Source organism: Takifugu rubripes, chromosome 11 (genome assembly GCF_901000725.2).
Source record: "Takifugu rubripes chromosome 11, fTakRub1.2, whole genome shotgun sequence".
NCBI lineage: Eukaryota > Metazoa > Chordata > Actinopteri > Tetraodontiformes > Tetraodontidae > Takifugu > Takifugu rubripes.
Window position 1 is genome coordinate 10,695,148 of NC_042295.1, and position 21,924 is coordinate 10,717,071.

The window sequence follows — 21,924 nt, forward strand, 5'->3', positions numbered from 1 at the left end:
CAGATTTGTCTCAGATGTTATTATCTGTGGCAGCGTGCCAGTTCTGCCTGCCACTCACATGCTCCCTCCGCAAGGTGTTTTCTTCCTCTCTGAGAGACACTCTTTCAATTCACCTGCGGAATTGGCGAGAACCGGCCTGCAACCCCTGGGAAAATGTTCCCAGCAATCACCGGCATCTATTTATAACTTTCTTTCCCATTTGTAATTATTGCTAATCACATCATAATAAGCTGTTCTGGTTCATTCTGCTACTCTGAATGGCGTCGCCTTTGCTCAGGAGCGTTTAGGGGGTACCGAGGTCTCTCTGTGAAGAGGAGCAGGGTCTCTGTCTCCCCGAGCAGAATGAATAATGAATAGAAATGGATCCAATGGCTGAACAGCTTCATCTGGATCCTCTGTAGTACTGCCCAGTCATAGATTCTCTGTTTGTTGGGTGTGTGCTCAGTCTGTGCATTCAGCATGCACTAAAGTAGCTTATTTTTGCACACACACACACACACACACACACATACACACACATTGGTGCCATTTAATAGGGCAGACAACAGCATCTTCCTATCAAAATTGGTGGAAAAGTAGCTAATAGAATATTCCCACCAGGGCTTTTTTTCCCTTTTCTTCCTCCCTCCCTCCGTTAATGTTTGATTAGAAATGCACTGCTTTTAAATGAAGATTCCCCCCGCCCTTGTGTATGAAATCAATCAAATTAAAGGAAATTGAATTATTTGAGATGCTAATCTGCTCCGGCGAAACCATTCTCCATGAAGATGTTTTCCTCCCGTTGCGAACTGAGGAATAATTGAATCAGACTCTTGTTAAATGACCCCGGCGGCTGAGCAGGAAGAAGGTTTAGGCCGAAAAGAATGCAACAGCTATAGAAAATGTGGCTGAACATATCATATATGTAACAGAATAAGGACCTGTACTCTCATGACCTGCTGTTTCTTTACATACAGTTATCAGCGCTGATGTTTCTCTAGTCTACGTAGCAACACAGCCTTACTGTATATATCGGTCTCGTCCCCGCAGAGCCAATTATTACAGGAAATTATACTCCAAATATATCACCGCAGGTCATCAATTCTTTGTGCCTTCCAGGTATGAATCACACACTCCACTGCTTTCCCACCTTTCCATGTCACACCGCCATACCTGTGAAAACCTGCTGCAGGTTCCATTTTCATACAAAAGCGGCTTTATTTTCAGTCAGTCTGCGTTCATACTGATGTGTCCTGCTGTTGTGGTGACTTCGACAGTTGTTATCAAGGAAAACCTGAAGCGGGGAAGGATTGGGTTTGTCCGTCCACCTTCATGTTAACAAAATTCTGCTTCTTACGCCCGCTTTGATGAGTCATAATTGATGATGTATATTGGAGCTTTTTGCAGTTTTTTCCAAAATGTAGATGGTCCTATCCGATTTTCAACTTTATATCGTGTTCTTTAAGTCCGTATTGTCTCCAGGTGCTTCAGAGAACCCCCCAGACAAGCAGCAGTGGCAAGAACAAGCTGACTTTTAACAGGAAGAAACCTTGAGCGGGACCGGGCTCATGTGGGGGGAGGAAGTGGGTGACAGGGAGTGGCAGAGGGGCAGAAGGAGAAGAGGATGCTTATACGCCTGCTGCATGTGCGGTAATCTCAACAAACAGGGAAATGGAGAGTAATATCGTAGATATTGTAGCCCGTCGCTGCAACATTTGTCCACTAATATACTTTCCAGCGTTTCCTCATGTTAATCTCATCGATCATCGCAACGGCGTCCACCTTTCACATTTGCGTGATGAAGCGCCCCCGCCACAATCCATACTGTCAAGAAGTATGGGATGCGAAACTTTGCAGGCTCCGGGCGCAGCGTGGCCGGGGTGCACGGAGGAGGAAAAGAGGTGAAGAATCTCCAGGAACATTTCTGCTCCACGCTGCACTGTGAATACACTAACTTTCGTCTCGCGCACTTCCTTTTTGCGCGGAGAAGATAACGATGTTTTTGTTAATGTTAGAATTAATCGACTTGAAACACACGAGAAGATGCAAACAGCATTTAATCACATTAGGCTTAGAGCACATTTGCATATTAATTAAACAGAAATGAATAAGGAAAAGGGCTGGTCCGTCTGCAGGGCCGCCATTGATTTTAACAAAGCAGGGGTCAATATGTCAGCTAGGGGTCACCTGGGGGTCGAGCCTCAGAGGCAAACTATAGAGTTGAGGAAGTGCTTAAGGTCGGGATATCCGGATCTTCCCAGTGCAGGCTGCCATTCCGACACAGACGTCCATTACCAATCCAGCCGAGCACGGAGAAACCCACCCACCGCTTCAACCTTGACAACGCATGCAGAAATCAGCCCTAATCCCATTGGATATGCAAATCATTGCGCTTTCACACATCAAAATAATGTCATTTTTCAATTACAGAGCTGAAAGGGAAAAATCGTGTGGCTTAGGAGCAGACAGACAACAACAACAGGGGGCTAGACGGGTGTTTTAATTTACTGGAAATCCATAAAGAAACAGACGACATATTAACAAGATTGACAACAGAATTCCATCGCCCAGGAAGCAATGACGAAAACAGACGTCCTCCTTCCAAACGCTGCTTTTAATAAATGGCTGCTGACAGTTTGGCTCTATACGGAAGTGAAAGTGACGTGTCGATGGAAGGAGCAGGAACAGGTCGCCGCCTACGTCACCGCAGCCTTAATTAGTGGGTTAATTATACGGTTGGTGGTCTGCGAACTGTTCGGGGACTTTACAGTGGCCTAATTTGAACATGTAATGCCATTGTTATGCTAATACAGGAAGACAGAAATGTCTTTGACATGAATATTCATGTTGAACAGACACATTCTGTGTTTTTGTTCGTATCTGCTGCATCAGTCTAATATGGAAACCATAAATATTTAGCATTATTTCCCCCCTCGCCAAACACAGTAATGACAGAATGGAATCTCTGGGATGTGGGTCTGGACTCATCAGGATTCCAAAAGGATGCAAACTTAAAGCTCCTGGTAACAAATGAGATTTAACTATATTAAGAGACTGTGGTAATAATCAGTAAAACACTTGTTATTTATGTAAAATGCTCTTTAATTAATGGAACTGAATCTTAGTTCAATTGGCGGTTCATGTTAATTAAGTACAGTACAGGTTCCTGTTCACGTTTTTTCTAAAAACCTTTTAATTTGTGAGAAAAGGGTTAAAAATATAGGACACAGAACGTAATCTGTAATAATTCCACATCTGAGCTCCAAAGGCAGTGAAGTGATTTTTGATTACAGGAGTGCTGAAACCCATTTAAAGGTCCGGCGTGTACAATTTCATCTGTCGGTGAGAACGGGCGCTGCACCCACCCCCACCCTCCCTCCTTCAGAGGGTCAGGGATTCTACGGCGGCTGTGGCGGGACAAAAGGGATGATGAATTCAATCTTCTTTTCAACACCGTTCTAAACTCTAAACAACGAATAGTCTCAATTTCTAATTGACGGAGTCCGGATTTGAATGCGTTTATCCGTTCAGGGCTTCCGTAGCTTCATTCAAGGAGGTTTATATCAATATTTATATTATCCTTTAAGTCCTTTATGTCAAAGAAAACAACACCAGGGTTAATATTTCACACAGGTTTCCACTTCCCTTGGATGAAATCCTCTCATTTGCCAGGGAGGACAGAAAACACAGCTGCTTTAAGACCTTTAAGACCTTCGAGGACGCGGTTGGACATCCCTGTTACAGCCCAAAAGTGACCTGAGTTGCAACATGTTATGCTTGATAAGATGAGACTGTGTGTTTTAGGCATTATTTCTTTATTTATTTTTAGAATGCAACAGCCGAAACAGCTTGGAGTGATAGTAATTATCGACACCACTTCAGGACCTCCCACTCTGACAGCAGTTGTCTGTTCTATTTGGTGAACGAATCCCATGAATTTAAATGTCTTAAATCTCATTAACCACGTTCTTCACCTGCAGTCATCTCTCCATATGCAGAGTCCAGGTGTTTGTCATTAGTCCCGCTGCGTGCCGAGGAGAGGCAGGTTCCCCATGGCTGCGCGGCCCCCAAACACAAGAGCTCTGCGGCAAGGCGACAAATGGAGCAGAGCGTCGCCGTTTCGTACAATGTGAGGAGAAAATGAAACTCGGGTTCAGATCAGAGTGAATTCTCTTTGTGGGATACAACACAGGCAGGAAAAAAATCAATCAGTGCCACAAACACGTTGGTAAGTATCAAAAGGATCATGCTACGCTGCACAGATGGGTGGGTTTGAATTAAAAGAGGGCCCCATTTGGAATGAGATACCTCCCGATAAGTCGACGCAATTGGTTCCATTATCCAATTTCCACAGCTGATTGTTCGAGTTATGAGCAGCGGACACCGACGGACACTGCCTTTGCACACGGTAATTCAATTTTGTTTTATTTTTAAAGACACAACAGTGAAGATATCAGGTGTAATCCATCCGAACCCTGTATTGTGTCACTAACACTGCCTGATATGGAGGAATTAATCACATAATATGCTATTAATACATAAAGAGCTTTAAAATCCACCAAATGAGTCTGATTTTTTTTTTTTAAACGACAATGCAACAGGCTGAGTGGATCATTGATGGATTGATTGTATCAGTCCTCTTCTCTGTCCACTTTGTCTCTGATATCACCCAAAAAGCCGATTTGGAATGAGGTTTCCACCTCTGAGTCGGACTCTGACAGAGAAAGCACCAGCTCACCTGTTCTAATCTACGCTAAGTGAGAAAGTGGAAATGAATGAAAGATTCACTTCCCCCTTCAGTGGAACTTAATAAAAACCCATCACTATGGCCCGTGCACGCACGCACGCACGCAATACAAACGGGGCCAGGGATGCACTCTGCGTTATATTTCCTCTGTGTGAGATTAGAGAAATGAATTTCCTACCAATAAAGTAATTATTGCTCTTACAGTCACTGTGAGAAATAGTGATGAAGCCAAAATGCTCATTTTATTCTCCGCTGGAGCATCTCCTCAGCTGGGTCCGTGGATCATAGATATGCCAATTATACGATAGCGGCCTTATAAGTTCTGCTCTGTATGGGTCGCCATTAGAGGCGCCAGTTCAGCATGACAGAGGATCCTGGAATATTAGAGCCGACTTTGTCAAAACATTATCCTCAAATGTTGTTGCTAGGTTTTATGTGCTCCCCGAGAGACTTTCCCAAGGCTACAGATGCTGCAAATGACTTTTCCCGGGTCAAAATAGTGTCATTTCTCCACTGGTTCCTGACCAAAAGCTGTGATTTGTGCTACATGTTGCTAATGGGTGAAGCTAGCACGTGGAGAAACAGGGTGTGGGTGGGTGTGTGTGTGGGGGGGGGGGGGGGGGGGGGGGGTCTGAGCTTCAGCACAGATGTGAAGATAACAAATGAACATGTCATGTCGTTATTAATCAGCTCTCGGGCTAAAAAGGAAATAGAATAAATAGAACGCTAAACCGAGCGAACGTGACGTGCAGATATAATCGTTTTACAGGAATGACTGATTTCAGGAAACCGGATTACCGTTCAGCACCTGCCCGTTAAGCAGCCGCTGCTCAAAGCCCCCACTTTTTCTGTCATTCACATCTCATCCGGGGCCCCCGAATCAGCGGGAGGCCAGCAGAGATAACGGAGCCGCGATGCCTCTTTTCAATTAGTTTCCGAGATGATGGGGGGAAAAAGAATGATAATCCTCGCCCTTCATGCGGGAATGGTCTCCCAGATTACAGCAGAGTTGGTATTAATCACGGAACCATTGAAGCAGTCTGCGGGTGCACAGCAGTGTCGGGCTCGGGGCAATCATCGCTACATGCAAGGGCATAATAAAGATTATTAGGGCTTTAAGTGTTTGATTATGTTCTCCTTATTGTACTCTTTTATTCTTAAAGGCTCTTTATGTCCCAAAGGCGGTGGTTAAACTTTAACAATGAGGCCTGTTTGACAGTTTTTATGTAACTTTATTCAGATTTCTTTCAGGAAAAAAAGAAAAAACCCGGCCCATTTCACCCTGTTGCAGGTCAGAAAGTGTTGCCGTACCCGCTGACGACCCTGTTAGCCCCAGCTCGACTGGTTGCTGCAAATAGCCACAGTAAGTGGAGGAGGTGGAGCCCGTGTCTTGAGGAGGCCTTGAAGTCTTTTCCTTTGGATGTCAGCAGAAGACGGTGGGAGTGATGGACAGTAAAAAAAAAAAAAAAAAACCAAGCGGCAGTTAAATTCAGGCCTGTCAGCTGCAACAGGCTGTATTTTGTTTGATGTATTTCTCGCCTCTTTTCTGCTGGGGTTTTTTGTATTAATTGTGCCCTAAAACCAGCCGTTGTGGTGGCCTTTTGTTCGCGTAATTGCACCTGATACAACAAAAGTGAAGGACGGGAAAACCGGAGGCAGCGACTGACCTGATGAAGATTCGCTCATTTCGGAAGAAGACGTTGCATAAACTCACAGCTGCCAAGGCGCGTTTTGGACACCTGTGCGCCTGTCGGCCATGTTTCAGCCCAGGATTGATCAGGAGGTGACGCTTTCGTCAGGCTCCCAGGGCGACACGTGGACACAGCACCACCCCAGCACTTCCAGTCCCGCTGCCGCATTTGCTGCATCATTCGGAGGAACCAGCTATCGCTAATCATCAAAGCTGCGCCGCGTTTGTGTTTTCCGCGGCAGCGAGATGGATCTGAAATTTGAGGATCGAGATGGCTCCTCTTCTTTCAATTTCAGGCATTCAAAGTGTTTCCCCTTCACTACGAGAGAAATAAAGCAGATAAAGGGCTAAAAACTGCCATTTTGTAGCTCTTTTTTAGCTTCTGCTGCTTTTTATTCTTCCACCCACTTGGGAAAAGTTTGACTTTTTTAATTTTTATCGACGCTTGCACTTCTCAACATTCATCTCACCTCGATCCTGCGATCTCCGTTTTGTATCTTGTCATCCAGTCACTGTATTAACCCCCATGTCCTCAGGATTCTGATGCCACGCGGATGATTTATACTCCACCCGAGCAGCGGAGGGCCCGGTTGCATTGGGCTGATTTCATTTCTATCTTCGCCACACGTGAACCGAGGCGGCGAGATTCGCCTAAAGTGAGATCAGGGCTGTCAGGGATTTATTGGAGCAGCCATCCTCTCTGAGATAGACGCCATCGATCTTTTTCTACCTGTCTTCGTCTGCTTTTGATCGGCCCGATTGGCCTCTGGAGGTTTTGTTTTTAAGCTTCACAAAATCTCACTAGGAATCTAAATGTGGAGCCCAAAGTGAACCGGCGAGGTCAAGATTAGGGGGTTCGTCCACAGACCGGACGTAACAATACGCTTGTGTTAATTGTGAGGATTTAGCTGCTTTGAAAATCATCATATAGCAGCAGTTGGCTTCAGTGCGTCAGTCTGCAAAGCAGCCGCGGTACCGATGAAAAGCAAAGGCTGGAAATAATGGAAAGGTTTAGGACCGCGAGTGGGGTCAAAGAAAATGGGGCACTTTAATATTTCTTTGCTCTTACATCTTCCACAAAGCAGATAAAAGGGCAAAAAAAAAGTGTGGAGGGGGGAATGAACGGCATTCAGCCGAGATGCGATTCCGTTTGAAGTCGGCATTGTGGCTTATTTCTAAATGAGGCTAAAGGAAGGAACTGGAATCTGCCCTCATAAAAGTGGGAGTGGGAAAAACAACAAGGCCTGATTATGGTTTAGATTATGGACGGCTCGCCGCCTATAGTGGGGGGGGGGGTATTTCATGAATATTAAATTGCCCCTGTGTTCGCCACAAAAGCAGCATTTTGTACGCAGTGACTGTGCAGTTCAGGCTGTGTGTGAACGGTAATAAACCCCCTAAACTCCACCTCATCCAGCATCATCTGTAACGCACTCTTCGTGGTCAGGTGATCATCATGTGACTAGAACAGGAAGTGACTGCTGATGGATAGAAAAGGGAATTTATCGCAATGGCAAGTTATCACTTCTTATCTTAAATGTTTTAACCCCCCCCACCCCCCCCACCCCCACACCCACACACACACACACACGCACACACACACATCCCCACCCCCATCACATTGAAGGATTTATTTTTGTAATTTTCAGGATGTGTCACAAGAGTACGGTATCATAAGGAAAGAATACTTCTTTGAAAAATCTCTTTTTTTCCTTTTACAGCCAAGGACGCTGTTTTTACCTGTGTTTATATGTGTCAAAATCAGCTTATAAGCGTGCGGCAGCTCCTCTAATGTGCTTAAACGGTGAAGCCAGAATGCCTGAAACTGGGTTTCGCTCACGCAGACCTTCACATTTCAGTGCTGTCCACCAAAATTACAATCCACTTGTGTGACCTTGGTGACAGATTCTGAGCATTTGTCAGAGGAACAAAAAAAACAAAAACCCTGCATGTGCTCCGTGCGTTTGGATGCTTCATTTTCAGCATTAATCAGGACGAATCTCTCAAGTTGGGATGTTGACCGCAGCCACTGAACCGTGGCAGCCTTAACTTCCATTTGAATTGCAGAATAGAGCCCCACTGAGCTCAAGGCCATATTATTTTTGACAAAAACAGAAAACCCACGACGACACACCTGTTGAATAAAGGATGAACGGACGAGCAGAGTGAGTCTGCAGTATCCTCTTTGAATTGGCACACGCCCTGAAACAAATGCAGCCCTGGCAGCAGGATGAAGACTGATCATCCATTTTTAAGTTCAAGGCTCATCTGTTTTCTCTCCGCTTCCTTTTTTCCTCATCACAAAGAGCATCTTGAAGGCTGATGCCTGAGTGTTCTGCATAGTCGGAGGTTCAAGGGAGCATTTTAGCATGTTGCCGGCTTGTCACACATCTTGAGTGAAATCCAAGGCGACAGGCAGCATGAAAGACTGAGGATCTGATGCAAAGTGTCGCTGCACGTTACAGGAGCAGGCGCACGCTGAACCCTGCTTCCGTGTGAGCGAAAGGCCCCTGCCCAGTTAGGTGTCGCGGGGGCTTTTGTTCTTGAAGCTATAAACGAAACTCAAAATGTCAAACTCGAAATGTCAAAATGTGACACAGAATCTTGCCTTGACTTAAGATAGGATGAGGCAAAAATAAATGCCTGGTATGTTGAAAGGATACGTTGAGGATTTCCAGTCAGTCGTATTACTGCTCCTATCAGACATGAAGGGAAGGAAAATGAATAACTGTAAAATATCACGCCGGTGAAGAGTGTAAAGTACGACCATGACAGAGCCTGACAGGGATTTTTGGAATGCACCCAACTGTATGTGGCTGCTTTCAATCCAGAGAACTAGGCAGGACTGTTGTACTGCATAAGCAGAAAATTCTGAATTTATTGATCTTGAAATACAAAGGTTTACAGAGGAGATCCATTGAAGTAGAAGTATGCTGCCCCCGTCTGTCAGAAGGACATTATCACATGTAAAGTCTGTGCAGCGGTTGTGCGGTAGTTCAATTCGAGCCTTCGATTCCAGTTTCGACCGCTAGATGGTAGCAAAGAGTCGGGATTGAGCTGTTTAAAATTCCAACGTTTCATGCCATTGAAGCAAAAATTCCTGACGCTCCTTCTAAAATATATACGGACATTTTGTGTGCGGAAAATCAAGATGATTTCTTGGAACGCAGCATCAAACTGCAGCAATGCTCTTTAGAATTCTGTGTGAGAAGTATTCTGACACTAATGCGCGCAGCGCTGAGGTTACATGGGGCCTGCTCAGAATCTGAATCTTTCTGCAGATGAAGCAGAGGTGGCGCTGTCACTAATCTGGCACCGGAAAACCAAACACTCAGTGGTGCTAAGCCGTCTTTGTATTTAGCAAAGAGCCACACTGCAGTGACATCTGTCGAAGGCAGCTTATGTCTGCAGCGGTGACGACACGCTCGCCGTGTCATGGCATTGTGTAAGTCAACTTAAAAGAATGCAAACTTGGGTGGGGGGGTTGGAGGAGCTTGGACAGTGCAGCCTCTCTAGCCGCTGTTACATAATGAATATGCATATGGCTGAGTCTGTGTGCCTCTGTGTTCACTGATGTGTGTGGTTGTATGTGAGCTTAGTCACACTCCTCCACATCTCTGCCTTGGCAGATTAATATCTGCGGTCCACAAAGGAGCCCTCTGTGGCTCGCAGAACAGACTCATCGGACAATGGATCTACTGTCTGGCAACACAATCTCACACTCAAGCACAGTGATGCGGCCTTCTTAGTCCTGATATCACAGAACCTCCACACAAAAGGTGATGGAGAATTTGGTAGCAAACCAAAGGGCGGAAACATTTAGCCTTGATGCAGCCAGTGTGCTGATTGCTTTAAAGGTTGCCTGTAGTGATTTTTGAAAAAGTAATGATAATAATAAAGTGCAGCGACTGACTCGCAGGTCGTCCTTCAGCTCTGTTTGGGGTGCACCGGCTTGCTAATGGAAAATTGATTATAGATGTCTAGCGAGAGCCTGTAAACAGCCATTTATGCTCGCCGCTTATCTCATTGGTCACAGAGGGATGCGCTGCGAAAGGAGCATGCACACTTTTCTTCCTGCGAGGATGACCTCTGCTTTTCTCTCATGACCCAGAAACCAGTGCTCAGAGCAGAACTGTGCGCTGCCTTCTGTTGCAGCGGCGGAGGTAGGAGGGGGTATTTAAAACTCTCCTCCATGGAAGGACGGCGTTTGTGTGTGTTCAGGCAGAGCAGAGAGGCCCCGCTTCAATAATTGATAGAAAAGGAGGCAAAATACGACGCGGTGGTGATAGTTTAGGCATGTTTGTGTGCATGTAGGCGTGAGCTGGAGAGTGTATGCTTGTGTGGACACGACTGGAAGAAGGAGGAGGAAAGAGAGAGAGAGACGCTGAGAGAAACAAGCGATGGAGGCTGCAAAATAACTCCAGGCCGTCTGCTGCGTGACCCAGCAAACGCTTGAGAATCCAAAGGGTGCTTTTTGTTTTTTAAAACTCGCCACTCTCCGTCCTGATGGCAGATGAGAGCGATCGGCTCCTCCGTGGAGACCAACACATCACCCTGGCGTTTGGTGAGGACAGGAAAGAGCAGCTCAAGTGTGAAGCACCTGAGTCAGAGACTGATGCAGGAACACATTAGTACTGCTTTCTAAGTCGTACTGAAGAGACAGTTGCAGCTTATGTCTAAGTGCAAGCTCAGTAAAGTTGGGAGTGTAGATATGAGACTAATAGAACATCAGATGACACTGCTGCTTCTGCTTCTGAGATGATGGGATGTTGTCGATGTTTCTAATTAAACCTCACGTCTGCATGTAAGATTCCGATTAATTAACACGCCAAATGTGTGACGGGAGCTTTGAGCCGCGGTGGACACAGATAATTATTTTGAGCAGAATGATAAATGCACTCACACTTATCGTCACCAGGAATGAAAGGAAATATTGCTTGAAAAGTTCCTGGGAAACTTGCAAGATAACCCCCCCAGAAATAAGGCTGCGTTCGCTTTTTGATTTAAGGGCACACTGAATAATAGACCATGGTATATTTGGACATTTGTGACTCATCAGCTGAGTCATACTTTTCCTATCTCTGATACACACACACACACACACACACACACACACACACACACACACACACACACACACACACACTCCCCCATTGGCCTGAAACCACCCTGCTGAACTCTGTGCAACCCTCTGAGACTGACAGAAATGGAGGAAAGCACCTCTCAAAGCCATATTTTGCGTGGGAATTCTTGCGTGGGGTTAAGCCAGAGGCAAAAAGCCCAAATGCAGTAATGTACTGCACAAGTCTAGCTCAGGTAGGTTTAATAAATATTGGCCCGCTGCACCTTCCTGCTGGCCACACAGGCAGGAGCCCCCCACCCCCTCCCCTCTCTCAGGGTGCCAAATGCGACAGTTCCTCCCTGCTGTGCCAACAAAACAACATTCTCTTCCTTTGCCTCTCTGTTCTCTCATTCAGGTTGCAGCCTCAATAAAAGTCTCTTACATAAGACTCTCTTTGGTCATCGGTGTGTTCGGAGGGGGGCACACCTGCTGTGTCGATGCCGTTGTTTTTTTTTTTAACGCATTTTGTGATTTTACACCATTTGCTTCATAGTTGGTGGCACGGGGGAGTTTTTATATTATCACCAATTACCATGCCCGCATTCAAATTTCAAAAGAAATCTGAATTTACATCTGAAGGTAGAAGTCATGTGATAATTGTGTGCTTGCATTTTGCCTGGATTGTTTTCCATACACATTTTAGTGGAAACGTTATTATGGTGATAATTTACTGCATAATCATGCAAAAAAATGAGAGAAACTCGATTATTTGAGCGCGGCAGGGCATCTTCTCGGCAATTAAAGTTGAATGCCCCAGGATTTTCGCACAAAGAATATCTTCAGGACTAATTATGCCACGAATTACTATCTATGTTTTAATACAGGTACATTACAACAACTTTTTCTTCAGAATGCATGTTTGACAAACGCGATGACGCAATGCCACGGGTATTTCCCGTTCTGGCGGAGACCCGCGCACTATTTAACGGGAGGCTCCCGTGCTCCGCCCGTGCGGATTAATCTACGCGTGTGAGCAGGCCGCGCTTGTCAGTCAGACTTTGAACGGAGCTCTGGCGCTCATCGCCGCTAATCTGTGCGCGCTGCCTGTCATCACTGACGCCGGTGCTCAAAGTTATGACCAGCTCCAGAAACACAGACGCACGAGCATGACCAGCCGCTGAAGGGGACCGACGGGGAGTCCGTGAGCGCCGCAGCGGAGACTGAACGCCAGCTACGCCGTTAGAATCGCACGTTTTTTCGGGAGTTGCGATGGTCCAGTTGAGGGATTTCTTCCCAGCCTTGCTTCTGGTGGGCTGCACAGGTGAGCCTTGACGCTGGAACAGGTTTGCTTTTGCGCGGCTCCGTGGTTCCTTTGCCTGCCCGTTCGTGATTGTGGACGGGAGGCGTTCGTCCAACCCCCTCCCGGGTCGCCCCCCCCCCCCCCTCCAGGCGCGCTGTTTAGCAGGTGCAGCCGTAACCCGACTGCAACCGATGCTAATTAGCTCACTAACGTGCTCGATGATCCCCCCCTCCAAACAAAGGCATCTTATTTATATAGGGTCCCGTTTTCTCCGAACACAGCAGACGCGCACGGGTGCACGCGCACACCCTGTGGCGTGCGCGCGCGGTTTCTCCTTGCGTGACCATGCCTCTGCTGTCTTATTAAACATATTCTCCATTTACTATTAAACATGTGCGAATGCACCAACGCGCGTAGCCGCATGTTTAAAATGGGGAGATTAAAAAAATAATGATATTATGCGCATGTTGGGAATCACGAGACCGATTGTCTGGATGGGACGTGTTTGTTGACTGGGAGTGATGCTGGGCTCCTTGCGCGTACGCGCGCCCACACGCACGCACGCTCACACACGGTTGTTTGGTGTGAGTCACGTTTTTCACGGTTAAAGGTACACGGCGAATTCAGATTGCGCGCGCACTTCCGGTTTTGGCGACGGTGCGAAGTGATGCAGAGTTGGAGCATCGTTTCCTTTTAAAAGGAACTCTCGGTTTATCTGCTTTCTGGCACGCTGAAGTCCAACAAGCACAAGTTCTACTCTGACTCGGCTGTTATGTAATCCGGTGCCACATAAAGGCTTTGAAAGGAGATCCCCTAAGTTGGTAAAATGCCTTATGTAAGTATGATTGAGTGAGTTTGTGTCAAATTTCGTTTTTAATCACCCATCACTCTTCCACCCTATTCCCAATCCCCCCTCGGAAACCAGAATCGGTCATTTTGATGTGTGTTGCTGATGGTAGGCGTAGCACTCTGAGCCAGGATCACGGTGTTCGTGGGATCTCCTTTAATCCTTTATGTACAATCCAATATGTGCAGGGGTGTTCCTCGGGCAGAAAGGGAAAATGGTGGGAGGGTAAGTGGAATCCTCTCTGTATTGTGATGGTAATGAAATCTCACTTGGTTTTATTGGAGCAATCTCTACAGAAATGAATATTTGCAAGCCCCACGTGATGGCACCGGCCCTCTTTACTGCCATAATTTAATGGATTTGGGAATCGAATGCGCATATTTGCATTGGTTCTGCCATGTTTGCCGCCAGTTGCTCCTGGATGTACTGTAGAAGAGCTGCAAGTATACAATCTTTGTTTATTGGGAATTAAATGAGATTGCGAACTGTCCATCTAATCTATCTATTTTATCATGACTGACAGCTTGCGTGGGAATATTTGCCACCTTTTTGTCCCTTTTTTAAAAACTATCTTCTTCTGTAGTTGTCGTTCGCAGCTCCACAGGTCCGGTGCAAATCTCTAGAATAGTTACTAAGTGGTCTTTCTTGAACTTAGAACTGTAATAGGGGAAAAAAAGGCATCAGCTGTGCATGTTTAAGCTGTAATACTTATAAATAAAGCTTCTGACCCTATCGCTGTCTATTATACTGAAGCATGGCTTGCTGCTTTACTGTAGGATCGTTCCACTTCGCTTGTGTTATATCATCAGTCGGGTCACATGATGGCGATGACGTGGCAGGAGTACCACGCTGCTCCAGTTTTAAAGCAGGATGGGAACGCAGCTGTGTCCGCACAGCCGATTTAAGCGCACAGGCCGCATGTGATGGAGCTTCGCTGGGATAGAAATCAGCCCATGCCGCCTCTGCCAACAAATGCATGCTGCGTTTTGAGTTTATTTGAGGGAAGTTTTTTTTGTTGTTGTTGTTTAGACGATCGCTGTGCTTGATTTGAGTTTAGAGGCCATTGGATGATATCTGGGGCTGATAATGGGACAGTTCATCATGGCGCCGTTGGTCAGGGGGAGTGTGTGAGATCATGTTTGGTTGCTGTATTTCCTTTTATTGCTGTGCACGACCACTACTGTATGCAAGTGTTTAAAAAAAACTCGAGCCAAGCTTTGTTTTTCCATTTTAAGCCTGCGAGCTGGAAATATGTCCACCGGAGAGATGCAGCCAAAGCAAAACGGCCTTAACCTTTTCATATCATGTGGTTGTGAGGAAATAACTAAAGTCCCTCCCTCAAAAGATGCTACTGGGCTCTAAAAGGTGCATATTCAACCACATTTTGCAGAGCAGTGCAAATAATGGACCAGTGATTCAGGGGCGTGCAGCCGTGCACGTGTTTTTTATTCACATCAGTCAATCCTTTTACACATAAATCTTATGTTCCTTAGCAGAAGCAAGAGAGATGAATTTTGGTCCCAGTTTGCTCAGCTTGACTCTTTGGTGATGGGGACTAGATCAGACAGATCCAGGTCTGGCAGAGTTGAGAGGAGACGCGTCGCCTGAGGACGCTGAAAAGATGACGTTCCACTGGCACGTGACCTCTGTGAAGCAGGAGGGATGGAACATAATCACCCTTTCCTGAGGGTTCGCTCGCAGGGTGCAGCGCTGTGGGATTAGTTCTTTTCCCTAATTAACATCTGTGGTGTTAGCGTCCTTATGTCGTACCGCTGATGTTTACGTTCTGAAGATTCTAGTCTGGGAGCGTCTAATATTATAATGGCTGAGCATTACTCTGCCTTACCTGAGCCTTTTTAGAAAACAAGGCACCATTTTGCTCAGGTAGAATTGAAGATAACAACTACATGCCATTTTTTTTTAAGCTAGATTCTTCTTCTGAAGCCTAATTTTCCCTCACCAGTTCCCTCCTGACACAGATGTACTGAGTCATATCTGTTAATGTACAGCACCTATAAGACACAGGCTCTGGCCGCAGCATTAAAAGAAAGCCTCTGGCATCGCAGTCCAATTTCTTCCTGCTGGTGCTGTTGTATTCTATAGTCTTTCAATAATGAATGCACCATGATGTGCATGAATGCCCGGGAACACACGCGGCGCTTCCTTCACAGGGCATAAAAGAAGCTGAACGCTAAATTCTTGCCAGGGGCATTTTGCTTTGCTTTATAACAGCAGATTGAGACTGAGTCCATTCCGAATTCAGAAAATAACGTAAGCTGGTTCCTGTTGTTTAAGTGCAGCTGGACGCTGCAATTTGGTAAATTGGTGCACAGTTGCTTCTGGTAAGGCCTTTCAAGGGTTATACGGGCCCAGAGGCAAGGCTGTGATGATTAGGGCGCACCCCCTCTATGCCCCAGTGCACACACACACAAGCATTGTGGCTCTCCTCCTCTGTCCCCTGTTGTCCTGACGTCTCAATCATGAGTAATGTGATGCTTTCACGTCACCATGAGGTGCCCTGTTGTTGGATTTCACAGGTAACCCGGATTTTGCAGCTAACTCGGACCTGTTTCTTTAGGCAACAAACATTTCCGAGGCCCAAAATTGCTGCGACTATATTTATTTTAACTGGAAGTAGTAAATAAAAAAGAGTAAAGGGCTCCTGATATCACTCAGCTGCCACTGACATGGTCACATACTTGACTGAGGCAGACTCAAGTCATTTCTCACACTAACGTGGGTATCCATCCACTTTTTAGATACTCGAACGCAGGGTTTCAACTAAATGTCACCGTTATTACAGTCATTTTACAAGCCAGATGTCGTTTTCTTTTTTGGAGGAAGACGTAGCAAGACTGTGATGAACTCTGTCCAATTGCTAAAACGTCTTTTCCGATCGGAGCGTTCTAAATGTAAGTGCCTGGTCCGACTTTAAAAGCATCCTTAAAATATATATACTTGATTTGCTCAAATGCACAATGGAGAAGCCAAGTTGTTTGTGTAGCCTCCATGTTTGCCAAATTGTCTTTTTTTTAATGTCACGTCTCCAGGACCTCATGGCAGCGTGACACTCTGGCTCCCACTGCCTGGGAATCATCCTGCACTCTCTGCCAACTGAAGCCGGATGTGTCATGGACCCCGCCGTGCATCTTTTCCATGCATGTTACGCGGTGCAAAGGAAGATGACAAAGTCTGTGAAGCGAATGAATCTTATATTAGCCGTCAGTGCGGCTGTAAGCCAGGATACACACTGGGTACGAACACACTGTTAAAATGATGGATAGGAGCGGATGGATGAGAGGCCATATGAATGGCTGGGTGGGGGGTGTTAATGGGACTTATGGACAGTTTTCAAGGTGATGTAGGTGGTTAATTTATATAGACTCGCTCTCTCTCGTGATAGAGGCAACCACGTGAGCCATAAACATAGATCATTATGATCTTTTACCATATGGAAGGCACTGCATCATGGGTGATATAGATTAGTTCTTCTCTTTTTAAGCAGCTGTGAGGTTCTCCTGAACTGGGGGTTTGGTTATTATTTCATTATCAGTTAAGGATTTTATCACTTTAGTAAATTCTAATTGGACCCAACATAGAAATAGGAGTAAAAGGTGTCCTTCAAGAATTAATTACAGCTTGTGGCCTTGTTATTTGCAGAGCCATATATTTAAATCTGTAGTAAGAGACAATTAGTTTGGAATGAAAATGGATTTTTATCTTATTTTTCCTGACACCTCTGTCGTGTTCTCAGCTCAGAGGCTGCAGATGTTCCTAAAGTGCTACCAACGCAGGTTGGAACATCAGACAGATACAAAATGTACTCCACGACCTGGAAAGTTATTACACCACCTGTATTTAATCCCAGTCAGTGATGCGCATGCATGCATGCATGAGCGTTACATATGGTTACACAGTGTGTTAATGCCCTCTTCTCGTATCTCCACATACTTCAAAACCAATTGCTAAATAATTAGAAATTCTCTCTTTATAAGCCGAACACGGTTATAAGGTGGATCTCAAAGCACTTTGCTGACTAAAATTCAAACATGTTTGTGACCGGTGTGTATTCCAGGCGGAGATAGCATTGAAACAATGGCCATTAATGGGGAGAGGGGGATATACATGTGAAGGGCTGTTCAGTGGTTTATAACAGCGCGCGACTGTTATCCACGCACGAGTGGCTGCAGGAAGGAGCTTTTAAAACACTCTCTGAATCCACAGGGTCGTTGGCGTCACTGGGATAGACACGTTACTCTGCAATGAAGCAGTGAGGATATGCAAGATGATGTCAGGTCATACGCATCATTTGTGTATTAAGTGTTACTATATTTTTCATTTGTGCAGTCTGAATCATTCACAACTGTGTTTCTGTGCACGTTAGACTTTTTGTTAGCCAAGCTCCAACCAAAGGGCCTATTAAATGTAATGGCTGCGAATGTAAAATTTGAAATCCGATAGCATACGAGGCATAAATAAAACAAATATGCATGATGCATTCTTATGGATTAATAGTGACCTGAAAATGAGCTGGAGGCGGATGAAACCAGCAACTTTTTGTTACTCAGATTATTAAACATGCAGATGATGAACTGCAGACTCTCTGGATACGGAGGCCAATTTTGTTGCCTAATAAAATGAAATATAAAATGAAATTATAAGTCAATTGGCCACTGTGACCTCTATTTACCGCATCCCCTCATGTCTGCCCCTATGGAAGGAAACTGTTCATAAATACTGCGACATCATTTAGACAAATCAATACAGCCTAATGTTTATAGGTGTGTTATGACCACAGAGAACATAAAGCTAGACTAGGGTGGCATTTCCCGCCACTGGAGGTGTGTTGGAAAGGAGACACCTTTTCTATTACATACTGGATTCACAGCGCAGCACCTTCTCAAACAGACCGATCCAGCTGGGGGGGGGGGGGGGGGGGGGTCGAGGTGACTGTGCAGGAAATCATTCCTGCCGTTTTCTATCACAGTGTACAATAAATATGTCAAGGGCCAGCCTTGAAAACCTACCACATCCCTGCCTTATATCTATTTATCTAGCTAACTACTGTGTAAATACTTGTTTATGTTTCTATTTTCCTTGAAAGGCAGCTGTATTTTCGCTGGTCGTCTGTGACCCTTCGGCCGTCTTGTCTTCTGGTTTTCCTTTTGAACTCTGTGTTTGGCTCATTTTTGTGCTAGTTTGTGTCGCTGATGCGCAGAGATGACACGGGACCCCTGACTCCTGACCTCCAAGCCTTCTTTTCATCTTCCGGTTTGACTATTTGCTTCACAATACTCAGATAAAATAAGGCTCTTTAGTAGTGATGAAAGTGCGGGAAGTGCAGCACAGGAATATATCCTAACACCCCACTCTTCCCCCCAAAAATAACAGCTAGAGCCAAGAGCCAATGAATCAAAGCCCTGTTTTTAAGTGCCTGATTAATGGTGACGGTACGCTCCATTTGTATGTCTGAAAATTCTCAGCCCTGAGGAATAGAGTCACCAGTCTCTGGAGGCCATCTCTGGCCCCGTGTCTATTTTTACAGTGCAGTCTTGGATTGGTCGAGAGAGAGAGAAGGTGGGGGGGGAGTATTTGTGTGTAAGCTCGTGTGGTAAGGTACCTCTGTGCCATCTGTCGCTCACAGTGGAGCTGTTGTGAAGAACGACCACGCCTAGTCGATCCATCTCCGGTTAAAAAGGCAACCTTGGGCTTTCCTCGCTTTCCTTTTGTCGCTCCACCAATAGGTGGTTGATTCAGGATCCTCCCGTGAAGTTTGACATTTGACAAAGCACTCCGATTGTGACCAGCAAGGATTTTAGCATTTAATTTGCAGCTAAAGTAACGGACAGAAGCGACATGTGATTCATCCATTTAACACTTAGATCATCCATTTATTTCATACTGTCCAGTCATGAAATGACTCAAGAGCAACCTGTTGCTGCAGCTGTTCTTGATTCAGTTCTGTCCACATAAGCCCAGCTATCAAACGAATGCCCAAGTGAAGTTTTAACGGGAGCAACCCCTTCTTAAAATCATCCTAGTCCCGAAGATTTCTCCCAGATCTCTGAGAGAAAAAAAAAGCTGACTCAAGCCTTAAAACAAGTTAAATGCCGCAGTATCATTTTCAATTTGCCAAGTGGGACTTTAGTTAAAGAGGGCGGCAGCGTTGCCTAAGAATACAAATGTCTGCTGTTATAGCTTAGCATAATTAGATGTGTCATGGATTAATGAGGGACATTGGGGATGGCCTTGAACGCCGCGCACGTATTACAAGAGTACCCTCTGGTTCGCTCGCTGAAGGGTTTCAGTTTAAAAATCACATTAAAATTAAGCTTAAGTATTTGCAATCAGAGCTCAAAGCACAAATATCAAAGGTAAATAATTAAAGAATGCTTAGATACTATAGGGATATAGCTGCTGTAGAAGTCACGTAATCATCGGCGTGACTAAACACATTACGACAGTCGGCTGAGCAGGAGTTGATATTTACTGGGCTTTAAACAAGAAAACATATTTATATCTATATGTATTTAGACAGAACTATCGAGTGGACAGGGAAGCTCGATGTGACAGTTAACCTTTAATGTTGTAAAATCCAAATGTTGGGAAGTAGTTTATGCAGATTTTTGTTTTATTTCAGCCTTAAATCATATATAAAAGATATATAAAAGCAGTCCAGCTCATTTAAGACTTAATTCAGATGTGATTTGGCTTTCCTCTGATTTGTTTAGTGGTCAGGGAGGACATATTTAAACTCTGGATGAGAGAAGACCATCTGAGGCTCGATCATCTTTAACACTTTGGCAAACACAAAACCCATCTGAGGCATGGTCACATTTGCCAATGTGGTCACCCTTGTTTATTTACTTTTACATTGGCATATTTTTCTGGCATTTGATTTTTGGCAGGTGGTCTCTGTTAGTCTTGGAGAAGGGACATTTTTGTGTGAGTGATTGTCAAGTGATCGTGTCCAAAAGCTCAGCGCTTCCACGTGGGTTAAAAAAAAAAAAGGTGCATTGTTACACAATTTTAACCTCCTGTTCATGTTGTCAGCTCTCTAACCTTGACAGGAAAACGCTCGTGGCCGTTTTTATTACCGTGATTGCTTTAATCCAATCAGTATGATCTTTCAAAGCCTCTAATGGTTCTTACGCCATTGGTGGACATCTTCAGAAGTGTCTGTACACACTATGTCATCTACGCAACATAATGAGTACTCAAGTGCTGGTCTGCCTCTCTGCCCTGCCCTGCCTCTGTCTGGCTCTATCTAAAATGGTGCATTCTCTCTTATTGATCCTTCCTGGTGGAGTCACAGGGAGGCTTATCCGGCTCACCCCGGCCTGTCTGCCTTCTGAATGGACACACAGAGAGAGCTGTGTGTTGGTGCCAGACTCCAGTGTTTTGTGTAGTCGGAGGCATCTTGTGGCTGAGTGGTCATTGTGGCTGTCTGTCTCACCCAACTGCCCTTGGTGGGTGAACAATTAGTGGAAATATGATTAAAAATGATTAGGAAACTGGCGAGTTCGCACATCTGGTAAAATAACATTCCACTTTGCATCACACTCCTGTTTGAGATGCACAGAAATACACAGAGGTGTGCGTGCAAATGGACTTTTCGGAGTGGTGTATTTATAGATGGACAGATTGGTGGATTAAGTACTGGCATAATAATGAAGGAAGTCATACTGTATCAGCTAGCGATGCCTGAAGAACAATGTGCATTATTTTATCTTATACTTGAGCATTTCTGCTAGTAGGAAGCAGGCTGCTGCTTTATATGGCGTTTTGTAGGGAAACACAGACGGGCTAACGGCTGTCTGCATTCATCTGCGAGACACAGTACTATTTTGTGACGGGCCGTGGTGATTCATCATGCACCATTTTCAGTCATTGTTCATGCCACACAGGCTCGGTATTCTTGTCTATTGTATCGTAGAATTCAGTCTAGCAATGAAAACTCTTGTCCCAACAAGTCGGCCTCCTGGAAGCTTTCCCTTTCACTGCGTGTGTATTTTAGAGATACAATGACGGGTTACTCTCCAAGGACAACGGCATCGTATTCAGTCTCCATCTGTGATGGGCTTTATCGGTTCTGTGTTGATTTCTGAGTGTTCAGCCTTAGTCTACTTTTTTACCAAGGATGTAGGTTCTGGATGCAGCGTAACAGACCAGACCCGCCTGGCTGTCCGTTTGTTGTGTGGCGCTCGGCGGAGGCAGCTGTTACAGGTCACCCACTCGCCAAATTGTCTCAATAAGAGCAAATTTGGTTGGCTACTGATGTGGAATATTTTGTAGCCTA

At 45.3% G+C, this 21,924-nt stretch overlaps 1 protein-coding gene across 15 annotated transcripts in view; it reads left to right on the forward strand.

Annotated features, from left to right (window-relative positions):
- Positions 1–12,501: 12,501 nt before the first annotated feature.
- The window catches only part of ncam1b (neural cell adhesion molecule 1b), a 41,624-nt gene continuing 32,201 nt past the window's right edge, over positions 12,502–21,924 (forward strand). For 8 of the 15 annotated variants that reach the window (XM_029844453.1, XM_029844454.1, XM_029844456.1 and 5 more), the window contains exon 1: positions 12,502–12,799. In XM_029844453.1, coding sequence (XP_029700313.1) covers positions 12,748–12,799 — 52 coding nt within the window. In that variant the 5' untranslated portion in view covers positions 12,502–12,747. The remainder of the gene's footprint in view (positions 12,800–21,924) is intronic. The other 7 variants (XM_029844457.1, XM_011608534.2, XM_029844459.1 and 4 more) reach the window with 3 other exon arrangements.